Consider the following 23,297-nt stretch of genomic DNA (forward strand, 5'->3'; position numbering starts at 1 on the left):
AGCTGGGGCTACCGCGTGCCCTGGGGCTTCGAGCCCCCCTCTTGGGCTGGGGGGTGACCTGGTGCCAGGGCAGCGGCCGCCTCTGAGGCCCGAGGGGTGGCCTTGGGGCTCGGCATGCTCTTCCTGGCGCCCTGCGGGCTGGGCTGGGGTTTCTTCTGGGGCTGAGGACTCAGCTGGGGCCCCTTCCGGCCAGCAGAGGGGCTCTTGGAGCCCTTGGCCTTGGCCGGGGGGTGGGCGGCCTCGGGGCCCTTGAGGGGCGTCAGCCCCAGCATCTCGCAGAAGGGGTTGCACTGGTGGGAGGAGGCAAACTGGTCCAGCAGTGCAGGGAAGCAGCTCTCCTTGAGGCCTTGGTATCTGCAGCCAAACGGGGGGTGCTGAGTGAGGGCCGGGCCGGGGACGGGCCTGGGGCTGGCTGGGAAATGGCCCCATCAGAGGACACTCCCAGGGACACGTCAGGTGGCAGTATCCAGAGCCTCAGTATGGCACTGGCTCCCTCCACCTCACACCGGGCTTGGTGTGGCTGCCCTGTGGTAGGAGCCTGGCTTGTGTGTCTGTGTGTCTGTGTGCACGCACATGTACGTGCACGCCAGCCCTAGGGCTTGCATGCAGGGCACTGTCCCTGAGCTTTCAAGGCTGGCGCTCTACCACTTGAGCCACAGCTCTACTCGCAGCTTTCTGGTGATTGATGGGGGTACGAGTCAGGGCTCTCCTGCCCTAGTTGACATGGAACTGCGATCCTCAGATCTCCGCCTCCCAAGTAGCTGGGATTACAGGCGTGCGCCACCGGTGCCTAGCAGCAAAACTGCCAGCCCTTCTCAAGTGAGATGTGGGGAGACTCCGAGGGGCACACCTGCGGGGCGCCGGGGGCCTCAGTGCGCAGTTTCAGACCTGGGGCCAGGCATAGGGGGGCAGCACCCCCAGGCCCAGCACCGCAGAGCCAGGAGAACCAGGAGGTCCTCTCTGGTGCCTCTCCCACCCCAGGAGCACTCACCCTCGCAGTCTGGTGGCGATCTGCACATCAGTCATCTTCCAGTCCGCCCCTAGGGAAAGAGAGAGGCTGTGGATGTGGCCGGCCGGGGCCTGGGCCCCACGTCTCCCATCCGCACGGACACCATGCAGGACAGGAACTTCCCAGGGGCTCAGTTCAGAGCCCCCCTCATGGCCACCACTGGGAGCCCCGTACCCCATCCTCCCAGGACAGGAGATGTCTCAGACCAATGCCTTGGCACCTTGTAGTTACCCGTTCACTCAGTAACAGCACTGCACTGACAGTGCAGTGGTAGCTGCCAGGCTGAGTTCACCGGACCAAGCCGGGCCACCAACTGCACCAGCCCCGGCTCGACTAAAACTTTGACCTCGGTCTCCACAGATGAAAGTCTCCCGAGGAGGGGGGAGAAACTGGGGACTCTGCACTGGATACGGCAGATTTACACTTCCCATGCGGACAGCTGCAAGCTCTCCCTGCACCAGGGGGGACCGAGGCGTGGGGGACCGTGGGGGGTGGAGCCCGCAGCGTGGACGGGGGGAGCCAGCCCAGCCCTGCCTGCGCGGCTCAGCCACGTGCACCAGGCGCCCGATGCTGGCTCCTCATTTTCAAAGTGCCCAGGATCTTCCCACGGCTGCTCTTCGCTATCGCGGTGCGGGAGAACCAGTGCGGGCTGTAGGATCGGCTGCATCCAGATTTCCAGCCCAGCTCTCTCACGAGTCACTTAAACTCTCAACTGCCCAAGAGTGCGGCGAGGACCATGCATGGGTGGTTCCAGAGGTGTGAAACGGCTCCGTGCAACAAACGCGCATGGAGCACACTCCTTTCTCATTACACCAGTGCTCCCTGACCCCCGCGCGGGACCTGAGTGTGCAGGCCGTCTGCGCTTCGGTTTTCTTTCCTTGTCCCTGATATTGAAGACAAAGTCTCCTGTATAACCCAGGTTGGCCTTGAACTTGCAATCCTCCTGCCCCTGCCTCCCAAGTACTAGGATTACGGAAAGCAATACCATGCTTGGTTATGCTTTGGTCTGTCTGTCTTTCTTGCTGAGCTCTTTTGCTCAAGGTTAGTGCTCTACCACTTCCAGCCACAGTGCCGTTTCTGGTTTTTGGTGAGAGAGAGAGTCTTACAGACTTTCTTGCCTGGGACTGGCTTTGAACTGCAATCCTCAGCTCTCAGCCTTCTGAGTAGCTAGGATGACAGGCGTGAGCCACTGGCACCCGGCCTGTGTCATTGATTTTTGGTTTTGTTTTGTTTCTGCCAATCCTGGGCCTTGAACTCAGTTCCTGGGCACTGTTCCGGAGCGCCTTCTTTTCAAGACTAGCACTCTACCACTTGAGCCACGGCGCCACTTCTAGCTTTTTTTCTTTTTCATGGGGCCTGAACTCTGGGCCTGGGCGCTGTCCCTCAGCTCTTCAGCTCAAGGCTAGCACTTTACCACTTGAGCCACAGCGCCACTTCCGGCTTTTTTTTCCTGCTTATGTGGTGCTGAAGAATAGAACCCAGGGCCTCAGGCATGCAAGGCAAGCACTCTACCACTGAGCCACCTTCCCAGCCTCCCATGTCATTGTTTTTTTTTTTTTGTCAGTCGTGGGGCTTGAACTCTGGGCCTGGGCACTATCCTTCAGCTCTTCAGCTCAAGGCGAGTGCTCTACCACTTGAGCTACAAGCTACAGCGCCACTTCCAGTTTTCTGGTGGTTTATTGGAGATAGGAGTCTCACAGTCTTTCCTGCCCGGGCTGGCTTTGAACCATGATCCTCAGATCTCAGCCTCCTGAGTAGCTAGGATTACAGGCATGAGCCACCAGTGCCCGGCTTCATGTCATTGTTTTTAAAGCAAATTATTTTCCAATTTTGAGGGAGTGGAAGTATTCTCCTAGAAAGAAAGCATCACAAAAGGCCCCTCTGCACGAGGCCCTGGGTGTGCACTGGGATTTCACAGGAAACGGCCCGAGCGGGTCTCCTGGGAGAGCTGGCGGGAGGGCGCTGCGGGCATCGAACCTGCGCTGCACCGCGGCCTGCCCCTCCACGTGCCTTCACACACAGGTGGGCTGCCCATGTGCGTACCTGCCATGTCCGTGACGAGGAAGCTGCCGTTCGTCCACTGGTACAGCCAGTGCTGGAAGCTCCGGCATTTCTGCACGGCCTCAGAGCCGCTGGAGGCTGTGGGGGCCCCGGCGCCCCAGTCCCGGGAGCAGTAGGGCTCCAGGGGCTCGCCCAGGTCTTCCTCCAGCGTGGCGTAGGGGATGTTGTTGGCGGGCCGGTAGATCAGATGCAGCGGGATGATCCTGAGCACATGGGCGGGAGTGTGGCCCCAGGTCGCCTCCCTCTAGCCCCTCTGTATTTTTGGAGCTGAAGGGCCGGCCTGGCCAGGGAGATGCCCCAGCCCCAGCTCAGAATGGACCCCAGGCCGCTGACTTCATGGTTCCCCCTCCCCCCCCCCTCCGCCGTGAGAGAGGGCCCCCGGGCAGACGGCCCAGGGCTTGGTGGGGGCAGAGGCCTGTGCAGGGAAGAGGCCGTTGGGGCAGAGACCAGCACCAGCCGGGAGAAAACGCGCTGCACCTCGGGAGGGAGGCCAGCACTCCCACCCGTCCTCACCCCCCACGGAGACCCCCACCCACCCACGCGTCCTCACCCCCCACGGAGACCCCCACCCACCCACGCGTCCTCACCCCCCACGGAGGCCCCACCCACGCGTCCTCACCCCCCACGGAGACCCCCACCCACCCACGCGTCTTCACCCCCACGGAGACCCCCACCCACGCGTCCTCACCCCCCACGGAGGCCCCCACCCACGTGTCCTCACCCCCCACGGAGGCCCAGAGCCCACAGCCGCCAACCTGCAAAACCTGGGGGCGGGACAGACCCCTTCTAAAGTGGGGACATCTATTTCTAGACCCAGTGACGGCGCCCTCGGGCTGACCGTGGGGTACCCACGCACGGGGCAGAGCCCCTCTGCCCCGGCCGCCCCTCACTTACTCGGGCACCTCGCCGAAGCCGGGGACGGCCCGGGCCTCCGCTGCGAAGATTTTGCAGTACTCCCGGCTCATGTTCTGGATCTTGCAGCCCTAGGATCAGGGAAACCCGGGTGCCATGGGCCAGCCCGCTCCCCCCTCCCGTGGCTGCCCAGCCCGCCCCCCCTCCCGTGGCTGCCCAGCCCGCCCCCCTCCCGTGGCTGCCCAGCCCGCCCCCCCTCCCGTGGCTGCCCAGCCCGCCCCCCCCTCCCGTGGCTGCCCAGCCCGCCCCCCCTCCCGTGGCTGCCCAGCCCGCCCCCCTCCCGTGGCTGCCCAGCCCGCCCCCCCTCCCGTGGCTGCCCAGCCCGCCCCCCCCCCTCCCGTGGCTGCCCAGCCCGCCCCCCCCCTCCCGTGGCTGCCCAGCCCGCCCCCCCTCCCGTGGCTGCCCAGCCGGGGCGCGGGCACGCGCAGGCTGCAGGGGGCTTCCCGCCCCAGAGCAGGGGCCTGTACCCTCCACTCCCTTCTCGGCACCTCGTCCCCTCACACCCGATTCAAACCCGGGTGTGGGAGAGTTTCCTGTTTGGCGGAGCCCTGGCCCCTGCGCCCCAGGAGACCCCCAATCCCTCACTCCTGTCACCTTGCAGCGACAGGGCTACGAGAGGGACTGGGCTTCCACAGCACGGCAATAGAAGAGTTTCAAAACTGGGCTCCCCGTGTGCTGCGCTGTCCAGTTCCCAGCGAGCAGCCGGGCCGGCCGCATCGCAGCCGCTCCTCCGCCGCTCTGGAGCCTGAGGGCCGAGGCCGAGGCCGCTGCCTCCTACCTGGATGGTGACGTCGTAGTTTCTGCCCAGGAGCGACGTCTCGCCGCTGGGCCCGAACACCAGCAGGCTGGACACCTTGATGACGCACGTGCGGCCCGACTCGAAGATGGGCTCCAGCCCGTAGATGACCCTGGCGCGGGAGGCCTTGCGGAGGTCCCCCCGGGGCCGGGCTCCGCGGGGCTCCTCGCTCACCAGCCGCCCGAAGAGCTTGTCCCCCCAGCAGCCCGAGTCCGCCAGGCCCTTGGCGAACACCATGGGCGTCATCTCGATCTCCTCCCCGACTGAAAGAGACCAGGGAGAGGTGCACGCGAGCCGCCGCCCCGCCGCGCGCAAGGCGGACGGCCCCCTTCCCTGCGGCTCGTCTACGGCTGCCAGGACCCCGTGGACCGGGCGCAGGCGCCATCGATGCCAGAACGGCCGCCATCAACCAGCCCACCGAGCTGGGGATGCAGGGCCCAGCCCCCCGCACCCCACAACCTCCCTGTGTGGAGCCCGGGAGCAGCTCGGCGTGGAAGGAGGCGTCCGTGCCCCCTCGACCCGGGCAGAGCGCCGAATCCGGCCCCCAGCCCTCCGCCTCGCTCGCGGGCCGGCCTGGCCTGGGGACAGTGTGTGGCCTCCCTGCGGAGCCCTTTTCCCCACGCGGGGCAGCGTACCTTCCGCTTCCTCCCTGGAGACGAAGCCAGACAGCACTGCGGAGAGAAGGAAGACCAGGCCGGGGCTCAGCCGGGCGCGGCTACACCCGAGCGCTCCCACCACGGCGCCAGGCTGGAAGAACCCCGCGCCACGCCCGCTGCGCGCCACGCACGCGCCACGCACGCCCGCCGTCACCGCGACACGCCCACTCCACACCCACCCCCGTGCACGCCCACACAATGCCACGCCCACCCTACACCGCTCATCAGACGCCCCGCCCGCCATACCACCCGTGCCACGCCCACACAGCCACGCCCACCCACACCACGCCCACCAGTGCCACACCCACCCTACGCCCTCCCACCCATACCATGCCTATCATGCACCACGCCCTCCATATGCCACGCCCACAGTGCCACGCCCACCCGCACCCAACCACCCCAGCCACGCCCACCCATACCACGCCCACCAGTGCCACACCCACCCTACGTCCTCCACCCATACCATGCCTATCATGCACCACGCCCTCCATATGCCACGCCCACACAGCCACGCCCACCCACCCCCCACGCCACGCCCACCCATACCACGCCCACCAGTGCCACACCCACCCTACGCCCTCCACCCATACCATGCCTATCATGCACCACGCCCTCCATATGCCACGCCCACAGTGCCACGCCCATCCTGTGCCACCCCACCCCCATGCCGCACCCGCCCCACGCCGCGCCCGGCGGCGGCCCGCGCCCCTCACCGTCTGGGCTGAGGCAGAAGTCGGTGGCGGCGGCGCCGTGCTCGTTGCGGAGCGTGCAGCGGTACAGGCCGCAGTCCACGGGCGACGCCTGCACGATGGCCAGGGCCGCGGGGCCCTCGTCCCCGGCGCTGCGTGGAGAGCGGAGACGCTGCTCAGAGAGGCGGGCGGCGGGGCTCGGGCCGCCCTGGGGCTGGGGTGGGCGGCCGGTGGGGCCGTCCTGGGGCTGGGGCGGGCAGCCGTTGGGGCCGCCCTGGAGCTCGGTCTGCCTGACTTTGCATTGGTGACTCCCAGGGCCAGGAGCCCAGGTCCGCAGCGGGAAGCCGGACGCTTACCTCCGGCCCACCTCGCCCACCGGGCGCTGGTCCTTGGCCCAGGTCAACACCGAGTCGCTGAGGACGTTAAAGAACTGGCACCAGAGCTTCAGGCTCCCCGAGGCGTCCGGGAACTGCTCCACGCGGATCTTGCGGATCACCTGTGGGGCTGCGGCCGGGGCCCATGGCAGGGAGGCCCCCGGGGCAGACCCTCCCGCCTGGCCTCTCCCCCTTCTCCCCACTCTGTGTCCCTGGTGGAGCGGGATCCCAGCCCGGGCACAGCCTGGGCCTCCTGCCTGGCCCCACGGCCCCCTCCAGCCCAGCCAGGGTGGGGGGCTTGGGCAGTAGCTGGGAGGCAGGAGGAAGCTCCCCCTTCACTCCCAGCCCCGGGACCTGTGGGGGATCCGCCGCGAGTCCTGGTCGCGGGTGAGTCAGAGGAGGGTGATGCGCTGAGATGCAGCCAGTGCACCGAGACCCTGTGCCGGCTGCCCGGTTTCCCCTGCCCGCTCACTCCCCGAGGCTCACCAGGGTGCAACCAGGGCCTGGCCCCTTATTGCGTGGGGTGAGCAGCTCCAGGGTCACTGGCCTGTCCCTAGGAACGACCGCCCGCAGCCCCGGCCGCCCTGGCGGGCCTCACCTTTGAGCAGGTCCTTGGCCTTCCTGGCCTTGTTTTCCTCCGGCCCTGGCTCTGTGTCCTGACCGCTGGCCTTGGGATCGGGGCCTGGGTCTCCCGCCGTGGGCTCCTCGTCGGGCCGGGGCACCTCCAGCATGCTGCCCTTCCTGCCCTGGGTGGGGGAGCGCCTGTCCCTGCCCGGCGTCCCCGGAGACCCCGGTGCCAGGCTCTTCCGGGGTCCCCGGGGAGAGACCGTGGGGCTCGTGGCCTTGTCCTCGGGCTTGGCGGCTTCCCTGTCAGCTGCGGCCCTCGCTTTGGGGAGAAACCTCTTCTTCCGCGCCCCCAGGGCCAGCTCCTCGGGTGTGGCTGCGGGGAGGCCCATGGGATCCCCTCTTGGGACCCCCTCATCCTGGCAGGGCTCCGGGGGGCTGTTCTCTGGGATGCTGTCATCTGAGGTGCTGTTCTGGGTGCTGTTCTCCGGGATGCTGTTCTCCGGGGCCGGCCCGCTCAGGCCTTGCTCCTGGGAAGACTTGGGGGGGCTGGGCCCCTCGAGGGCATCTTCATCCTCACCCACCACGATGGCAGGGATGGTGGCGGGGCTGGGGCCGGGGCCGGGGCGCTGGGCGGCAGCCAGGGCCTGGCGTCCGGCCTGCACCTCGTGGTCCAGGAGGCCGGTGAGGCGGCGGGAGGTGGCAGGGCTCAGCAGCAGCGTCTGCGCGCTCTGCACCAGGTGCTCATTCTCCACGCGCTCCAGAATGCGCCTCGACGTGCAGGGACTCAGCCCGGCCACAGCGGGCACCGGAGCCCCCGGCCCGCCGGGCTCCGCGCTGGACAGCTTCAGCAGCAGAAGCAGGTAGTTCTTCAGGGAGTCTATGAGGCCGGGGTCACAGCCCCGGGCTCCCGGGGGCCCCCCTTCCACCTCTGTCTCCCTGGCGCAGGCCCCCCCATGGCTGGCAGCTGAGGGCCCCCCGAGGGGGCTCTGGGCGGGGGGCCCTGGGCCCAGGTGCAGTGTGGGGGCAGAGCTGGGCAGGGCCTGGTGCTCAGAGGGCAGGAGGGCATCGGGGGCCCCGTGTGGAGACGCTGGGGTACCGTGGGGCTCTTCCTGTGAGGGCCGTGCAGGCGCGGTGAGCAGGACCTGGCTTGCATGCCCCCTTGGCAGCTCCTTGGGGCGCTGGGACCCACCATCCTCTGGGCTGGCCTCCCCTGCACCTGCCCACTCCAGGCTCCCCTCCTGAGCTGGGCGCCCGGGGCTCCCGGGTGGGGGACCCTGGGCGGTGTGCCCGTGGTTTCTGGAGGCTGTGACTAGGGGCTCCTCGGATCTGAGCGCAGGACCAGGTTTCTCGGGGTCACGACACACTTCAGGGGTCAGCACGGACTCTGCCAGCCGTGCGCTGGGTGCCTGGGAGCGCGGGGGTCCGGGGGTCCCGGGCGGCGGGCTGAGGCCGGTCGCCTTCTCGCCCTGCGCCCTCGTGTGCCCCGCATCCTCCTGCGGGGTCTGTCCCTGCTGCGTCTCCACGTCCTCGCGGCCACTCCCGGGTGCCGGCTGCCTCTCACCGTCCCGCGTCTTCCGGCCTGTCTGCGTGCTCTGGGCGGTGGCTGGCACGCTGTCCACCTGGCTCCGTGGGGCCTGTGCCCCTCCCCGGCCTCCGGGGGCCAGGGCCGCGTCGGTATCCATGGGGTCCGTGCTACCCTGCTGTGCAGCGGCAGAGGGCACGCCGCTGGCAGGCACGCGAGGAGACCTGGCAGCCTGGGACTCCGGGACCTGAGAACACAGGGACCGATGCGAAGACTTGACCTCACAGACTAGAACCTTCCTCAACACCTGACACTCCAGGGTTAGGAGAGATGAATGATATTTATCCATTTACACAGGAAGTGCTAGCTAGGCACAAGCCCACTGCAGGACACAGACTCCAGAAAGCAGGGCCTGATGGGAGCTGCCCTCCCCCTCCCCCCTCCCTTCCCCCATCAAGCCCCTTCAGCGTCCATCCCTCCTCTCCCCTCCCACCACCTGCCTCCGCTCTGTCCTCGCCACGCTTAAGTGACCTTTGTGCAACACGTGTCCGATGGGAACACCCACTCCCCAACTTAAAACTCGCGTGAGCCAGGCGCCGGTGGGTCCTGTCATCCTAGCCACTCAAAGAGCCGAGAACTGAGCGCTGATCACAGTTCAAAGCCAGCCTGGGCGGGAAAGCCCGAGACTCTCAATGCCAATTAAACATCAAAAAAAAAAAAGCTGGAAGTAGCGCTGTGGTTCAAATGGTAAGCACCAGCCTCCAGTACAAAAGCTCAGAGGCAGCACCCAGGCCCCAAGTCCAGGCCCCAGGATCCCCCCCCCCCCTCACTCCCTGCGCCCTGGGCTGTTCAGGAGCAGTAACACCAGCCTAGATGGCGGCAGGGCCGCAGCCCCGCCCACCTCAGGGGCAGGGCAGGACCTCCTGGGGTGCCACTGCCCTCACGTGGGGGAGAGATGTCAGACTTGTACTCAGGTCTGGCAGCCAGCCCGGTCATCTCCTACCTGAGCTCCCTGGGGGCCCGGGAGGGCACCCCGGACTGCCCTGCTCAGCCCCTCCGGGCGCTCCTTGTCTCCCCATGACCCCGCCTGGGACCAGGCGCAGGGACGAAAGCCACGGGCGGCCCCAGAGCCTGCTCCGGCCTCCTCGGCTGGGCCTGTGCCACTCCAAAGCCTCAATCTATTTTTATTTATTTATTTATTTTGGCAGTCATGGGGCCTGAGCTCTGGGCCTGGGCGCTGTCCCCCAGCTCTTCAGCTCAAGGCGAGCGCTCTACCACATGAGCCACAGTGCCACTTCCGGCTTTTTCTGCTTATGTGGTGCTGAGGAATCGAACCCAGGGCCTCATGCATGCGAGGCAAGCGCTCTACCACTGAGCCACCTTCCCAGCCCCTTATTTATTTATTTTTTTGCTGTACTGGGGCTTGAACTCAGGGCTCAGACACTCTCTCCCTGAGCCTCTTTGTGCTCAAGGCTACCACTGTACCACTTCCAGCTTTTCTGAGTAGTTGGTTGGAGATAAGAGTCTCAAGGACTTTCCTGCCTGGGCTGACTTTGAACCATGATTCTCAGATCTCAGCCTCCCGAATAGCTCAGATGACAGGCGTGAGCCACTGGTGCCTGGCTTCTGAAGCCTTCTGAAGTACTGTTCCCACAGCCTAACCTCAGCACCCCCTGAAGTGAGACTGAGTCCCCATCTCCCCAGAACTAGGGTTCCCCGGGATCCCATGAGCATCCTCTCCCCTCCCAAAGCTCAACTTTGCTTCCCTTCATCTTTCCCCAGGAAACCACCTGCCCCCAGCCTCAACCCAGGAGAGAGGAGCACCTCCCACCCTCCCCGGGGCCGGCTGCCAGGTCAGCCCTGCGCCTGCAGCCTGGTCCTCTGCCCCGGCTGGCATGCCCCTCCCGCCCCGTCTATAAATGGCTGCGGCCCTGGCTGCCAGGCGGGTGACAGCCAGTTTCCATGAGCTCAGCGTCCGGCCGCTCACCTCTCCCGCGGTCCTGCGGCCCTGCCCCGGGCTGCCCCGGGCGCCGTGCCTCCGCCGGGCAGGGGGCGTGGGCACCTGGCCGGAGGCTGGAGGCGGGGCTGTCCCCGAGGCCCCGGGCTCCGTGGCCGTGTTGGGGGGAGCCGTGGCCACGGGCTCCCCTTTGGGCTTCGGAGGGGCGAATCTCTTCCTGTTGAAAGGCCGGGGCGGTGGCGGCGTGAGGGAGGCTGTGGGGGGGCTGGGCACAGCGGGCGCCCCCTTGCCTCTAGCCTGGGCGTCTTCCTTCCCCGGGGGGCTCTGTCCGGGTGCCAGCGCCCCTGGGGGTGGGGACCCCGGTGCTTCCTGCGGCCTGTGGCCCTGGGTGCTCTCCATGTACATGTCCTTCAGGGAGAAATACAGCTCAGGCTCCCGGCTGGGGCCTGGGCTGGGAGCCGGGGCGTCCTGGGTCTCATCCTGAGTGGCCGCGGGCGGGGACGGCTGCCCGGTGCCCGTGCGGTGGGCTCCCGCAGCCCCGTGCGCCCCAGGCGGGGCCTGGGCCTGCTGCGTGGCCCCCGGCCCCGGGCCCCCGCGGGAGCCGGGCCTCTCGGAGCCGCGGTGCTCGGCCGGGCGCTGGCCGGGGGCCGCCCTGTCCGGCTCGGCCCTCCTCGGGCTGGGCTTCGGCTCCTCGTCTTTCCTTTTCTTCTTGGCCCCGGACTCCTTCTGGGGGGCTCTGTGCGGTCTCAGCTCCATGGCTTCACAGAGGTAGGTTAGCAAGCCTTGCTCCCCGTCCTCCCCGTTCTCGGGGGCCGGCTCCCCGTTGGTGGGCGCCTCTCCGGGAGCGAAACTGTTGAGGAGGCCCAAGCCTGCGTGCTGGGCGGACTGGGCCTCCCCTTCCTGCCAGGCCACCGGGGTCTCCTCCTCGGCCTCCCGCGCCGGGGCGGGGGGCACGGGCGCCTGGCCCCCGCTTAGTCTCCGCTTGCGCTGGAAGCGGTCGGGGCTGAGCTTGCGCAGTGCCTCGGCCTCGGCCGCGGCCTCCGGGCCCTGCCTCCAGCTCTGCCCCATCTCCCGCATCTTGGCCGCAGCCTTGCGCTTCAGCCTGGCGAACCAACGCTGGTGGATCTTGTACTCGGTCATGGTGCCCACCTCCAAGACCCCTGAGCACGACACGATGCCCTTGGAGTTCCGGGCCGAGGCCTGGTAGATGGCCGCGTCGTCTTCTTGACACCTAGAGGGGGCCGAGGGGCGAGAGCTGCTCCCTCCCCACAGAGCCTTCCCGCCCCCCCCAGCCATGCCCCACCCTCCTGTGCTTTAGAGGAAACTGAGGCTAGAAGAGAGGGGCGTTGGCCGAGGCCACGCGGGGCCCTCGGGAGCAGGTGTCGGCCCTCGTGGAGCGGGGGTGACACGGTTGCTTTTTTGGGCAGTTGACCTCATGGAAAATGTTTCTGTGGGTCAGAAGCTCGTCTGCTCACGCCACTCACTCCCCTTCCCCCACGGGCCTCGGGGGGGGGGGGGGCCGTGCCCCCCAGAGCGCGGCCGGGCGGGGCGCGGGCGGAGCGGCCCTCACCTGAACAGCTGCAGCGTGTGGCGCTTGCCCTGGTGGGTGATCTGGTACTTGGGCAGGCCGCAGTAACGGTCCAGCTCCTGGTCATCCTTGTACCATGTCACCTCCGGCTCGGGGTATCCTGAGAGGGTACAGGGCAAGGTGAGTTCTAGAACAGAGCGGACAGCCTCCAGGCCCTGGATGGTCCAGACTGGCTGAGGAGCTAGACGGGACGGGACGGGACCACCCGCCCGGCCTGCCGGAAGCCCGGAGCTCAGCTCTTCTCCAGAAACCAGAACCTGACAAAGCTGGAGCCATCTCCCCTCTGGTGGGAAGGAAAACACAGAGGAAGAAATTCCTAGCCTCCCAGTAGGAAGGGAACTGAAGCTGTTCCAGAAGTTGCTGACTAGAAGTGACCTACCCTATCCAAGTTCCTAAGCTGAATTACTTGACGACATAGCTAACACCCACCCATCTATCCATCCGTCCGTCCATCTGTCCATCCACCCATCTGTCCATCCAATACACTTGTCTACCCACCCGAGCCCTGGAGTGGGCGGGTGGAGGTTATGTACCAGCCCCTCCTCTGCCGCCCACAGGAAGTGTGGCCACCCCTCACCCCCGCCCATCAGTTCTGCTCGCTGATCTCGCGGCTCTGCCCTGGCCTCTCTCCAGCTCCTTCTCACCGCAACGGGCAGAGTGAAACTCGTGAAATGAAGTTCACCCACACGCACTCTGCCCGCGTCACTCAGCCCTTGGGGTCTGCCCCATGACTGCCCTGCTTCACCTCCTCTCTTCCCCTGTCCCGCAGTCCTGCTGGTTCCCCTCTAACACATCCCTCCACACCTCCTGGTAGAGGCCACACCGGCTGCCGGCAGAGCAGGGCCTCCCTTTCCCCAGGGCCTCCCAGGGCTCCCAATTCCTTTGTTTTCTTCCCACAGTACTTGACGTTTGACCTTGTGCAGCCGCACCTGACCCCTAGAGTCCTCTCTGTATCCATCCACCGCTGCTGGGCTCCCGGTTCCTAAACATGCACCCCGCACTGGTGAAATATTTACAAATGAAAACACAGGCCCAGGCCGCGTGCAGAGGAGGGAGCATGCGGAAGAAATGGAAAACGTGTGTTGCACACCTCTGTCTCCTTCAACTCCAGCCTGCACTTCCTCCACACATGGCCTGATGCCCTCGTCTCTCTCCTGCTAGACACAGGCCCCATGTGGGCAGAAATGGTCTCTTGTTCACTGCTACATCTCCACCACCCTTAGACAGAGCGTGGCATGGAGCAGATGCTTAGCAAAGACCTGTTGAGTCAGGTGCTGGGGCTCAACCTGTAATCCCAGCTACTCGGGGATCACAGAGACCTAAAGGATCTTAGCTTGAAGCCAGCCTGGGCAGAAATGTCTCAAGACTCCATCTCCAATTAGCCAGCAAAATGCCAGTCTGGAGGCATGACTGAAGTGGCAGAGTGCCTGCCATAGGTAAGAAAGCCAACCAAGAGTTCAAGGCCAGCGGGGACGGTGGCTCAGCGGCAGAGTGCTCACCTAGTGTGCGTGAAGCCATGGGTTCGATTCCTCAGAACCACATACACAGAAAAACCCACAAATGGCGTTGTGGCTCAAGTGGTAGAGTGACAGCCTACCAGAGAGGCCCAGGGACAGCACCCAGGCCCTGAGTTCAAGCCCCAGTGCTGACACACACAGAGCTCTGGGGAACAGGAGGAGGAGTGAGGGAGTGGGGGCAGGGCATGGACAGCGGCGGGCGGCGGGCGGCGGGCAGCGGGAGGGCAGCGCAGAGGGCACGCCGGGAAAGCGAGGGGGCAGGGAGCCGAGGCTGGGGAGCAGCCAGGGACGGCTCGGCAGCCTGGGCTGTAAGCTGAGCCCCGTGTTTCCACTGTGAGTAAAGCCTGGGTTACATCACCGCACCCGTGCCCAGTGCCAGCACAGGTGTCCGCCGTCCCGAGGGATGACCTCACCCGGCAGGACTTCCCCTCCCCCGGGACCCGCCCAGCCCCGGGCGTCTGAGTCCAGGGGGACGAGTGGGGCTGAGTACAGGGCGCGGCCCCCAGGCTGGCGCTCCCCCCCGCCCCGTGCTTCAAGGCTGCGGGGTGTGGGCAGCAATGGGGACACACACCGCGGGTCCCTGGAGAATGTCACTGATATAAAGCACACAGAGGTGGGACGGGGCTCACTCTATCCCAGCTGCACACGTGGACAAAGCCCAGCACACGCACAAGGTGCAAATGTGCGGGTACAAGCTACGTGCCAGACATGTGCATGTGCAAGGTACACGCACGGGGGTGCAAGCCGGGCACGTGCACCTACGAAGCCATGCACCTACACGCTCCTGAACAGAGAGCTCACAAAGCAGACAGGCAGGTCGGATGGACTTTGTGAGTCCAGATAGCCAAGCCCTAAGCCAGCAGTGGGAAACTGAGAGCTACCCTTTGAACACTAGAAAATCCCCAGGGCCCGAAGAGCTGGCAGCGGCGGGAGGGAGGTGCCTCCCAAGCGCTTAGAAACGTGGCTGGGAGCGCAGCAGGCACCTGCAATCCCGGCGCTCGAAAGGCTGAAACAGGGCGGTGAGTTCAAGGCTACCCTGGGCTACTTAGTGAGACCCTGTGTTATAAACCCAAACGGGCAGACGGGAGCAGCGAGGGCTCTGGGCCTGGGCCCACGCCACGGCAGCCAGAGCGCGGCTGGTGCGTGGAAGTGCGGGGCTCTGGTGGAGGGTGCGGCAGGGCGGTCTGGTGGCGTGGCGTGGCCTGCCTCGGACGAGCCCGCGCGCCCACCGCGAGCCGCCAGAGCCGCCCGCTGGGCAGCGGGCGCAGCCGGGAGCTGACCGCAGGACCCGAGAGCCGCGTCACCCTCCATCTTCTCGTAGCGGCGGGAGCTTGTGAAGGATGTGCGCGTACTAACCGCGTGAAATGGCGTTTTGTGTGTTTTGTTTTTTGTTTTTTTGTCGGTGGTGGGGCTTGAACTCTGGGCCTGGGCGCTGTCCCTGCGCTCTTCAGCTCAAGGCTAGCGCTCTACCACTTGCGCCACTTCCGGTTTTCTGGTGGTTTATTGGAGATAGGAGTCTCACGGACTTTCCTGCCCGGGCTGGCTTTGAACTGTGATCCTCAGATCTCAGCTTCCTGAGAAGCTAGGATTATAGGCGTGAGCCACCGGCACCCGGCTGCATTTCATGTTCTTTAAATGAAGGTGGAGGGGCGTGCGGGGTAGGAGAGCCCTGGGCTCTGCTAGGAAACCGGTGGGAACCGGTGGGAACCGGTAGGGACCTGTGGGGAACCTGCTGAGTGGGATGGGCCAGGATCCTACAAGGGAAGAGCAGCGTCTTCCCCGCGGTCGGCCGCCTCCTCCCTGAGCCAGGACCTGGGGCCCAGACACGCGTGAGCTGGCAGGGGGACACCCCGCGATGGGGGGCCTGCAGCCCTGAGCCAGGGTGTTGGGGGGTCTGGGAGTGAGGTGGGGGTGGGCATCCTCCGCTTCCCGCTCAGCCCGACAGACACGGGAGCCGCCCCGGCCTGCGTGCCCAGCTCTCACCGGTCCCCACGGTGCCGCGTGGGTACCCCGGCGTGATAACCCCCCCCCACGGGGGAGCGCAGCGATCACCCCCAGGGTTCAGACGAGGCGGGCAGAGGTGGTGGGGCGGGCCGCGGTGGCCGCGCTGTCCTCACCCCGCTCGCTGCCCGCCTCACCCTGCCGCGTGTCCCGAGAGGCAGCCGGTGCGTGGCGGGCGTGGCTCCTGTGGGCTGCACGGCGGGCGGGGCCTTTACCTGTGACGATGCAGGTGAACCTGACGTCGCTGTCGGCGGACACCGCGCGCGACTTGAGTGTGGTCTCGAAGAGCGGCTGCGTCTCCTCGGTGAGCTGCGCGATGACGGAGCAGAAGGTGCTCCTAGGAGAGGCGGGGCGCCGTCAGAGCCGCGCAGGGGGAGCACGCGGGGGAGGGGGAGCCAGGCAGCCCTCAAGGACGCAGGCACCCCGAGAACTCGGGACCCCCCCCAGAACTCAACAGGGCTCCACACACAGCTCCTGTGTCACGAGCACAGACCACAGCAGGCAAAACGGAGGTGGCCAGTGCCGGGGTCCTGACCCAGAAGGCAGTGGCAAAGCCAGCTGTGCCCCGGCCCCAGCGGTGGCACAGGCCAAGCCACAAGCGCACGGACTCCTTCCTGCTGGAAGCCGAGACGCTGGGTCCCCGCGACAGAGCTGCTCCTGGGACTCAGGGGCCTCTGTGGCCAGCCCGTACCCCAACAATCCTCAGGCTCACAGTCCACAGGAAGCTAACCCCCGTGCCAAACCCCGCCTGGGCCAGCAGGGCCTCCACATGCCCAGACACGAAGCACAACCACATAGCCAGAAGTGTGGCACACAAGCCGTGCCCTCCCCTGCCCCCCCACGCCCCGAGCAGCAGGGAGGATGGTGGGGGGCGGCGAACCGAGCAGCAGGACCTGGAGAAGGGCAAACCACTCTGAGACACCTTTCCCTGGGCCCCACGGGGGCGAGACCCGAGGAAGGGCCAGCTCTGTCCGTCCAGGGCCTGGTCCGGGCCGTGGAGGGCGTGTGAAGGCGTGCGGGCGGATGGCCCGCCCCTCCGGCCCTGCTGGGGGCTCTGAACTCAGGGTGGCCTTGCTGTAAAGCTCACTGCCTTTGGGGTTAATGCACCCAGGAAGAGTAGCAGCAAATCAGAGAGGCTTCCAGGCTGCGGGGTACCCGGCTGCGCTCCTCCTTGGGAATGCAGAGCCCAAGGCAGTCGGGGCCGGTCAGTGGTCTCCCCACAAATCCACCCAGCACGAGGAACTTCCTGCACCCCTGAACACCAGCTGGGCCAGTGCACCTGGCAACTCTCTTCCCCTAGAAATCGCTTGTGGAATAAACATGTTTCTTGGCTTTCTAAGTCACTCTAAAATAGAGCATGCTCTGGAACAGAGGCTATGGACTGACGTTCCTTCCTTCCTTCCTTCCTTCCTTCCTTCCTTCTTTCCTTTCTTCCTTTTTGAGGTAGTATCTTGTTGCACTGCCCAGGCTGGCCTAGATCTTATGACCCTCCTGCCTCAGCTTTCTGAGTAGCTAGGACTTGTAGGTTTGAAAACATTTCTTTCTATCATACAACTGTAATTTCTGCCTCTGGGGGCATACCAATGACATTTGCGAGAAACATCTGGGCCCAACAGAATCCAACTTCTGTGATAGCCAGACCTCTGGCCACAGCCTCCCTCCACATTGGAAATCCTACCTCGCCCACGAACGGAAGCCTGCATGTAGCAGGACAGACGGGAGCTTGGGGACATCCACAAATATTCCTCCAGCTTCTGCTCAGGTGTCTTCAAGAACACTCAGAGTCAGGAGCTGAGCATAGAGGTCTGTGCTTATAACCCCAGCCACCCAGGAGGGAAGATGAGCTTGAGGCCAGCCTAGGCTAAGTGGCAAGATTCTCTCTCAAAAACAAAACACAACAAAAAACAGGAAATGCTCTGCCTCGTTTACCCCTTTCATCCCTCTGAGTGGGAAGGACGCATCCTCCCAACTTCCTCTCTCGAGGCCCGGCCTGGCATGGGGGGCAGGCTCGGGGACCAGGCTCGGCAGCGTGGGGCGCCTCGGCTCTGAGCCTGCGGGGGGGTGGGGGGGTGGGAGGGCTCAAAAGCAAGTGTGGAGGAGAAACTCGAAGGACTGGGGGTGTGTGGGGGAGGCAGGGACGGTGCCTAGAAGGAGACGGGCACAGAGAACCCCGGGACGGGCAAGGGCACGAGGCGTGTGACCGGTGGCTGTGGCCACGGCTACTGCCCTGTCGCCACGGCATCTGTTCCCGGGGCGCGGGGATGACCTCGCACCCGTCCCAGGCCCCTCTGGACGGCCGTGCAAGCACCGTGGAGCCCCGCGTGAGGGCCCCCGACCCCATGCGGCCCGGTTAGTGTGCACGCAGTCCCCCTGCGGCCTCGGCCAGACCGAGCAACGTGACGCCGTGGCAGGTTTACCTTCCAGCGCTGGGGTGGCACAGCCGGCTGCTTGATAAGCTAAGCGGAAACAGCAAACGGAATCATTAGGCCGGGAAGCAAGGAGAGGAGGAGAGCAAACCAGCAACAGTCCACCCGCGTCGCCCGGCCGCCATCGGGGGCCAGAGGCCTGTCTGTTAGGAGGGACCAGCTGTCGCGGCCGCTTCCTGCCGGTTAGCAAGTGGCCGCCCCACTGGACACCCGCAGATCTGGAATCAAGAGCTTGGTAAGTGCGACAGAACCCGGGAATGGGTTAGCGGGCAGGAGGCTCCGGGCTGGGCTTGGAGAAAGGCGCGTCTTCGCTCCAGCGGGATCCTTGTGCCGGGTCCACGCGAGCACGCCAGCCGCGGGCCGCTGCCACCGTCCCGCACACATCCCTGGAAATCCCCAGACAAGGGGCTGTCAGCAGACAGGTGGCTTGGACAGCCCCTCCATTAATGTGTTAAAGTTAAACAGCCAGGCAGACCAGCTGGGGGAGTGGAGACAGGGAGAAAGACAAAGCAGTTAATTCAGCAGGGCTGGGGCCACCAGCTCTCTCAGACCAGCACATGGCCCGGCCTGCCTGGAGGCTGGGCTGGGCTGCGGGGCATCAGGGGCCCCTGAGGACCCCAGGGGCCGTCCTGGCTCCGGCCCTCTCCCGCCACCCCCTAGAGGAGCTCACGGAGGGGACCGCAGACCTCGGCCCCGTGGGAGATGGCAGGGGCTAACCAGCCTCCTCCCTCCGGCTGTCCCTACAGGAAAGCCCCAAGATGGAGGCTCTCATTCTTTTTGTGGTAGTCCCGGGGCTTGGACCAGGGCCTGGGCGCTGCCCCTGAGCGTCCATGCTCAAGGCTAGCCCTCTACCATTTGCGTCACAGCTCACTTCCAGCTTTTTGGTAGTTAATTGGGGACGAGAGACTCATTAACTTGGATGCCCGGGCTGGCTTCGAACCTGAGTCCTCAGAGGTCAGCCCGGTGGCTTGAGCTACCAGCACCCGGCAAAGTTCATCTCTTTGAAAACACAAAACCAAACTCACCCTCTCCCCAAAACCCAGCCGCCCATGCAGTGTTACTGGTACTGGGTTTGTGTTTACTAACAGTGTCCCCCAAACCCTGGAGCTCGGAACCCACCATCCTGGACTCCACCCTCAGCAATCCTTGGCCCGCCTCTCTCCCTTCCTCACCACGCCTGTTTGTGGTGAGTTCGAACCTGGCCCTGCGGCTCCACGTTTGTTGACCAATGCATCTCTTTAACCCCTAACAGCACTCCTTGGAACAAAATACCGCCGTACTCCCACTCAGGTCTTTGGTTCAACAGCAAAGGCCCTTCTTAATGTGCTGGTACCCCCCCCCCCCACACACACGGGGAGCCCTCCCTCCCAACGCTCAGACCGCTGGAGACCCCCGTCCCTGAGTGACGGAGACACGTCCCAGCCTTCGGGCCCTCCTTCCTGTGCTCAGCCCCGTCCCCCCCACACTGAATTCGTCTCTGGCTCTGGAGAGCTCTGTGCTGGCTGACCGTGCCCGGCACATTGTTCCATGAAGGAAGAGGCAGGGGGGAAGAGGACCAACAAGAAGGGCCGACCCTGATCCACAGAGGGTGCTGCGGCTTCTAGAAAGGATGAAGCTGGCAGGAGGCGGCCTTGCCTAGAGCCCTCGCTCCTGGGGCGGCTGGGCAGGCAGAGCTGGCTTTGGCTTTGGCTCCTGGTCCCCCTCCCTCCCCCCCCCCACGCCTCCCCTTCCTAACTCGCTCCACCCCCTTCCAGGGAACTGGGAGACAGCTCTGTTGTCTGGATCTGGTTTCTGGGAAGGATTTCTAACTTAGAAAGTGACAAGTTCTCCTGTGCAGGCGGGGCCTGAGCCCAAACCCTGCCTGACGCCCCAATCCAGCAAGGCCTGCTCACACAAGGCCCGGCAGGAGCCCGGGCTGGGCTGCTGGAGGCTCCCTGTCTTCAGAAGGGAAAATCCGCAGCCGTGTCGCTTGACCAGATCGAACCCCCTCCCCACTGCCCACCTCCGCGATGGTCAGGACAGAGCCGTCCAGAGTGGGGCAGAAGACCTTAAACAAGAACTGGAAGGGGGGGGGGGTCGCTGGGAAGGTGGCTCAGGGGTAGAGTGCTCGCCTAGCGTGCACAAAGCCCTGGGTTCAATTCCTCAGCACCATATACACAGAAAAAGCTGGAAGTGGTGCTGTGGCTTAAGGGGTAGAGCGCTAGCCTTAGAAAAGAAGCTCAGGGACAGCGCCCAGGCCGAGGTCAAGTCTCAGGATTGGCAAAAAAAAAAAAGAGCTGGAGGGGTGGCTCAAGTTGTAGAGCTCCTGCCTACCAAGCACAAGGCCCTGCGTTCAACTCCTAGTATGAAGACAGAAGCTCTGACTGATGCCTCCGTTTCCCTAAAAGCCTGAGGCCACCTGCCATACTCGAGCTGGGCAGAGGCTACGGCCTGGCCTCCCCGGAGTGAGCAGGCAGGGATTTCGGGAGCCTCTGGGTGCCCACGAAAGCTGGCTGCTCAGACCCCCTTCCCCTCAAGGGGGCAGTTCCCCCTCCCCGGCCTCCCCCACCCCTACAGATGGGGTGAAGTCCCCAAGGCAGGGTGACCAAGGACTGCCTGCGCACCTCTGACCTCTGACCTCTGAGCTAGCAAGGACTGGCCGCCCCTGGGAGAGGCTCGGGCTGGGGGGGGTGGGGGAGGGGTCCTGGAGAAACAGATCCCAGCTCCTGCCCACCGTCCCGCCCCCAGCCAGCCCATCCTCACAGGCCCCGGCCAAAGGACTCCATGATAGATCTGTGTAAGGGTGGACCCTGAAATGCTGGCGCCACAAGGAGTGGGGGCAGAATTCGCCTCTCAGTCTCCGGGTGGGCGGGGCTCAGCCAGGCAGGTCCCCGGGGACCCCTGCTCTCCATCTCCGTCTCCGCCAGCGGCACAGACCGCGCCGGCCCTGAGAGCCAAGCCTGCGGCTGCCTCCTCCCGCACCCGCAGTCCCAGGGTGCCGGAGCCCTAGGGCCAAACAAATGGGGCTCTTTACAGGGCTCTCATTTCCCCTGAAAATGTTAGGGGGCTCCATGGCCTGCTGAGAACTCCCTCACTGCTCCCGCCCTGCGCCTCTAAAGACATAAAGAGCCTCCTTCGGGAGCCTCCCGCTGGGGCCAAGGGCGCTGGCTGACATATGTGCCCCTAGCCCGACCACGTCTACCAACCACCGTCAGCCCCAGCGCCCCGTCCTCCGGTTTCCAGCCTCCCTTCCCCCCTTCCTCCCTCGCCTCTGTCTCTTCTCGTCCTGTACAAAGCCCCGCAGCGCCGTGGCCGTGGACTGTGGAGTGGGGTACAGTACATGCCCACGGTGAATTGCCGCGTCCATCTCCACAGGTCCAGACTTAGGGAAATGGGCCTTCTTTTTTTTTTTTTTCCTGGCAGCCGGGGGCCTGTGCAGTCTGACTCAGTCCCTAACCCCGGCCTCCGCCCGGCCGGCCATGTGACGCCATTGGACGGGTTTTCTGCAGAAACAGGTTCCGGTTACCCGTGAACCTTCCCAGCCCCAAGGTCAAGGGGACGTGGCCGGTCCACGAGGCACGTCCTGGATGCCAAGTTTTTTGTTTGTTTTTTGTGCTCTTTTGTGGATGGTGCCTGGGAGGACTGGGCTCGTTTTCCACATCACACACAACAAGCCAAGTGCTGGGGCTGAGGAGCGCACGCCGGCCAGGGCCAGACAGCCCCGTTTCCTTTGGAAATAGCCTGCGAGAGGGAGACTGGGCCAGCGGCGGCAGGAAGCGTCTGTCTCCATGGCAAGGCAGGTGTCCTGGGGTCTGGACTGTCTATTGTCTGGGGGGAGGGGTCCCACCACAGAGCTGAACTCCCACATCTGCTTAGCTCTTGGAAGGCCACCGAGAGGTTACCTCAACCCTCATGCACCCCAAAAACAACCTGGACAGGGCACTTGGCACACCAGAGCCAAAGCTGTCAGCCCTGCGCCCCAGGCAGGCCCAGCTCCTGAGGACACCCCCACCTCCAGTGCCTGCTCACCCGCGGCCCACCGACCCCCACAGGAATTCCAGCCCCGCCGCTGCTTATCGCGCTCAGTGGAATCTAGGCCCTGGGCAGCCAGGCTGGGGAGATAAGGAGAGCCTTGAAGTCACCCCCAAATAGGGCCTGGCCAGCCAGAGGCCTGAGGCCTTGGGGGGGGTCATCAGAATGGCCCAGGGCCAGCCCGGGGGTGGGGGTGGGGGCCAGACCCTCTGGGCCACTCACCTGGTTTCAGGGCGCACGCTGAGCAGGTAGCTGCGGCTGGCGGGGCCCGGGGTCCACACAGGCCCGTCCTCCTCGCCGTCGCCCCCTGCCCCGGTCTCAGCACGGCCCCCCAAGGCCCAGCCACGGCTCACGGCCCTGCGGGACCCCATGGCGCTGCCCGCAGCTGCCTCCCGCCCAGCTCGGTGCCCGGCGGCTCACACTCCTATTTATAGCCGGCTGTCACCTGCTGCTGTCCCTCCCGCTGCAGCCGCCGCCCTGCCAAGGGGGCTTGGGAGGGGAGGGCAGCCCGCCCACGCCCCCACCCGGGCCTCCCACTGCTGGTTTCCCTACAAGGAAGTGTCCCGGTGGAGACCCCAGGAAAGAGGGGGCCTGGGAGGAAGGCGCATGCCTGAAGGGGACACGGACGGAGCCCTCACAAAGCACTCAACTTCAGAGCAAGGTGCTGAAGACCAGTACTACCAGTTGGGAGGGAGTGTCTGTCTGTCCATCCTCCCTCGGCCAACATGCTGTCCATGCCTGAGAGCCACGGGAAGCTCAGGGACCTGGAGGGACCAGGGGGAGAGACACCGCCCCCCACCCCACCCCCACCAACCTGAGCTATGTCAAGTTCTTCACCAAAACATTCTGAGCGGAGTCTGAAGGAGAGCCAGGCCTGGGCGGCACAGCGGGGCGGGCGGGGCTGCGCCCAGGCCGGGACGGTCGCTTCTCCCTTCTGCGCCTGTGCGGTGCAGCACCCTGAGGCCCGGGCTAGGTACCCAACGCTCGCCACGACCCTCAGCCCCTCAGGATGCCGCTCCACGCCCCTCCTCCACCCGTGCTCCAGCACAGCCAGCCGGCCATGGCCAGGCCAGCCACGGCCAGGCCACGCCACGGCCAGGCCACGCCACGGTCAGGCCAGCCACGGCCTTCCTCTTCCTCTTTGCTGCCCCATCACAAGCCCACCCCTGGAACCTGGACACCTGGAATTCTCCCACCCCTTGAATGCCAGC

At 65.4% G+C, this 23,297-nt stretch overlaps 1 protein-coding gene across 1 annotated transcript; it reads right to left on the reverse strand.

The window, feature by feature from the left end:
* Positions 1-8: 8 nt before the first annotated feature.
* Alpk3 (alpha kinase 3) lies at positions 9-22,457 on the reverse strand. Its single transcript, XM_042670451.1, has 14 exons — positions 22,309-22,457; positions 18,067-18,105; positions 15,865-15,986; positions 12,114-12,231; positions 10,574-11,774; positions 7,096-8,833; positions 6,480-6,627; positions 6,148-6,275; positions 5,414-5,449; positions 4,761-5,041; positions 3,965-4,053; positions 3,053-3,273; positions 992-1,040; positions 9-354 (listed from the first exon to the last, which is right to left on the reverse strand). The coding sequence occupies exons 1-14, from the start codon at positions 22,455-22,457 to the stop codon at positions 9-11; spliced, it is 4,665 nt and encodes a 1,554-aa protein (XP_042526385.1).
* Between the last annotated feature and the right edge of the window lie 840 nt (positions 22,458-23,297).

Source organism: Dipodomys spectabilis, unplaced genomic scaffold (assembly GCF_019054845.1).
Source record: "Dipodomys spectabilis isolate Male_0828 unplaced genomic scaffold, ASM1905484v1 ptg000552l, whole genome shotgun sequence".
NCBI classification, from domain to species: domain Eukaryota; kingdom Metazoa; phylum Chordata; class Mammalia; order Rodentia; family Heteromyidae; genus Dipodomys; species Dipodomys spectabilis.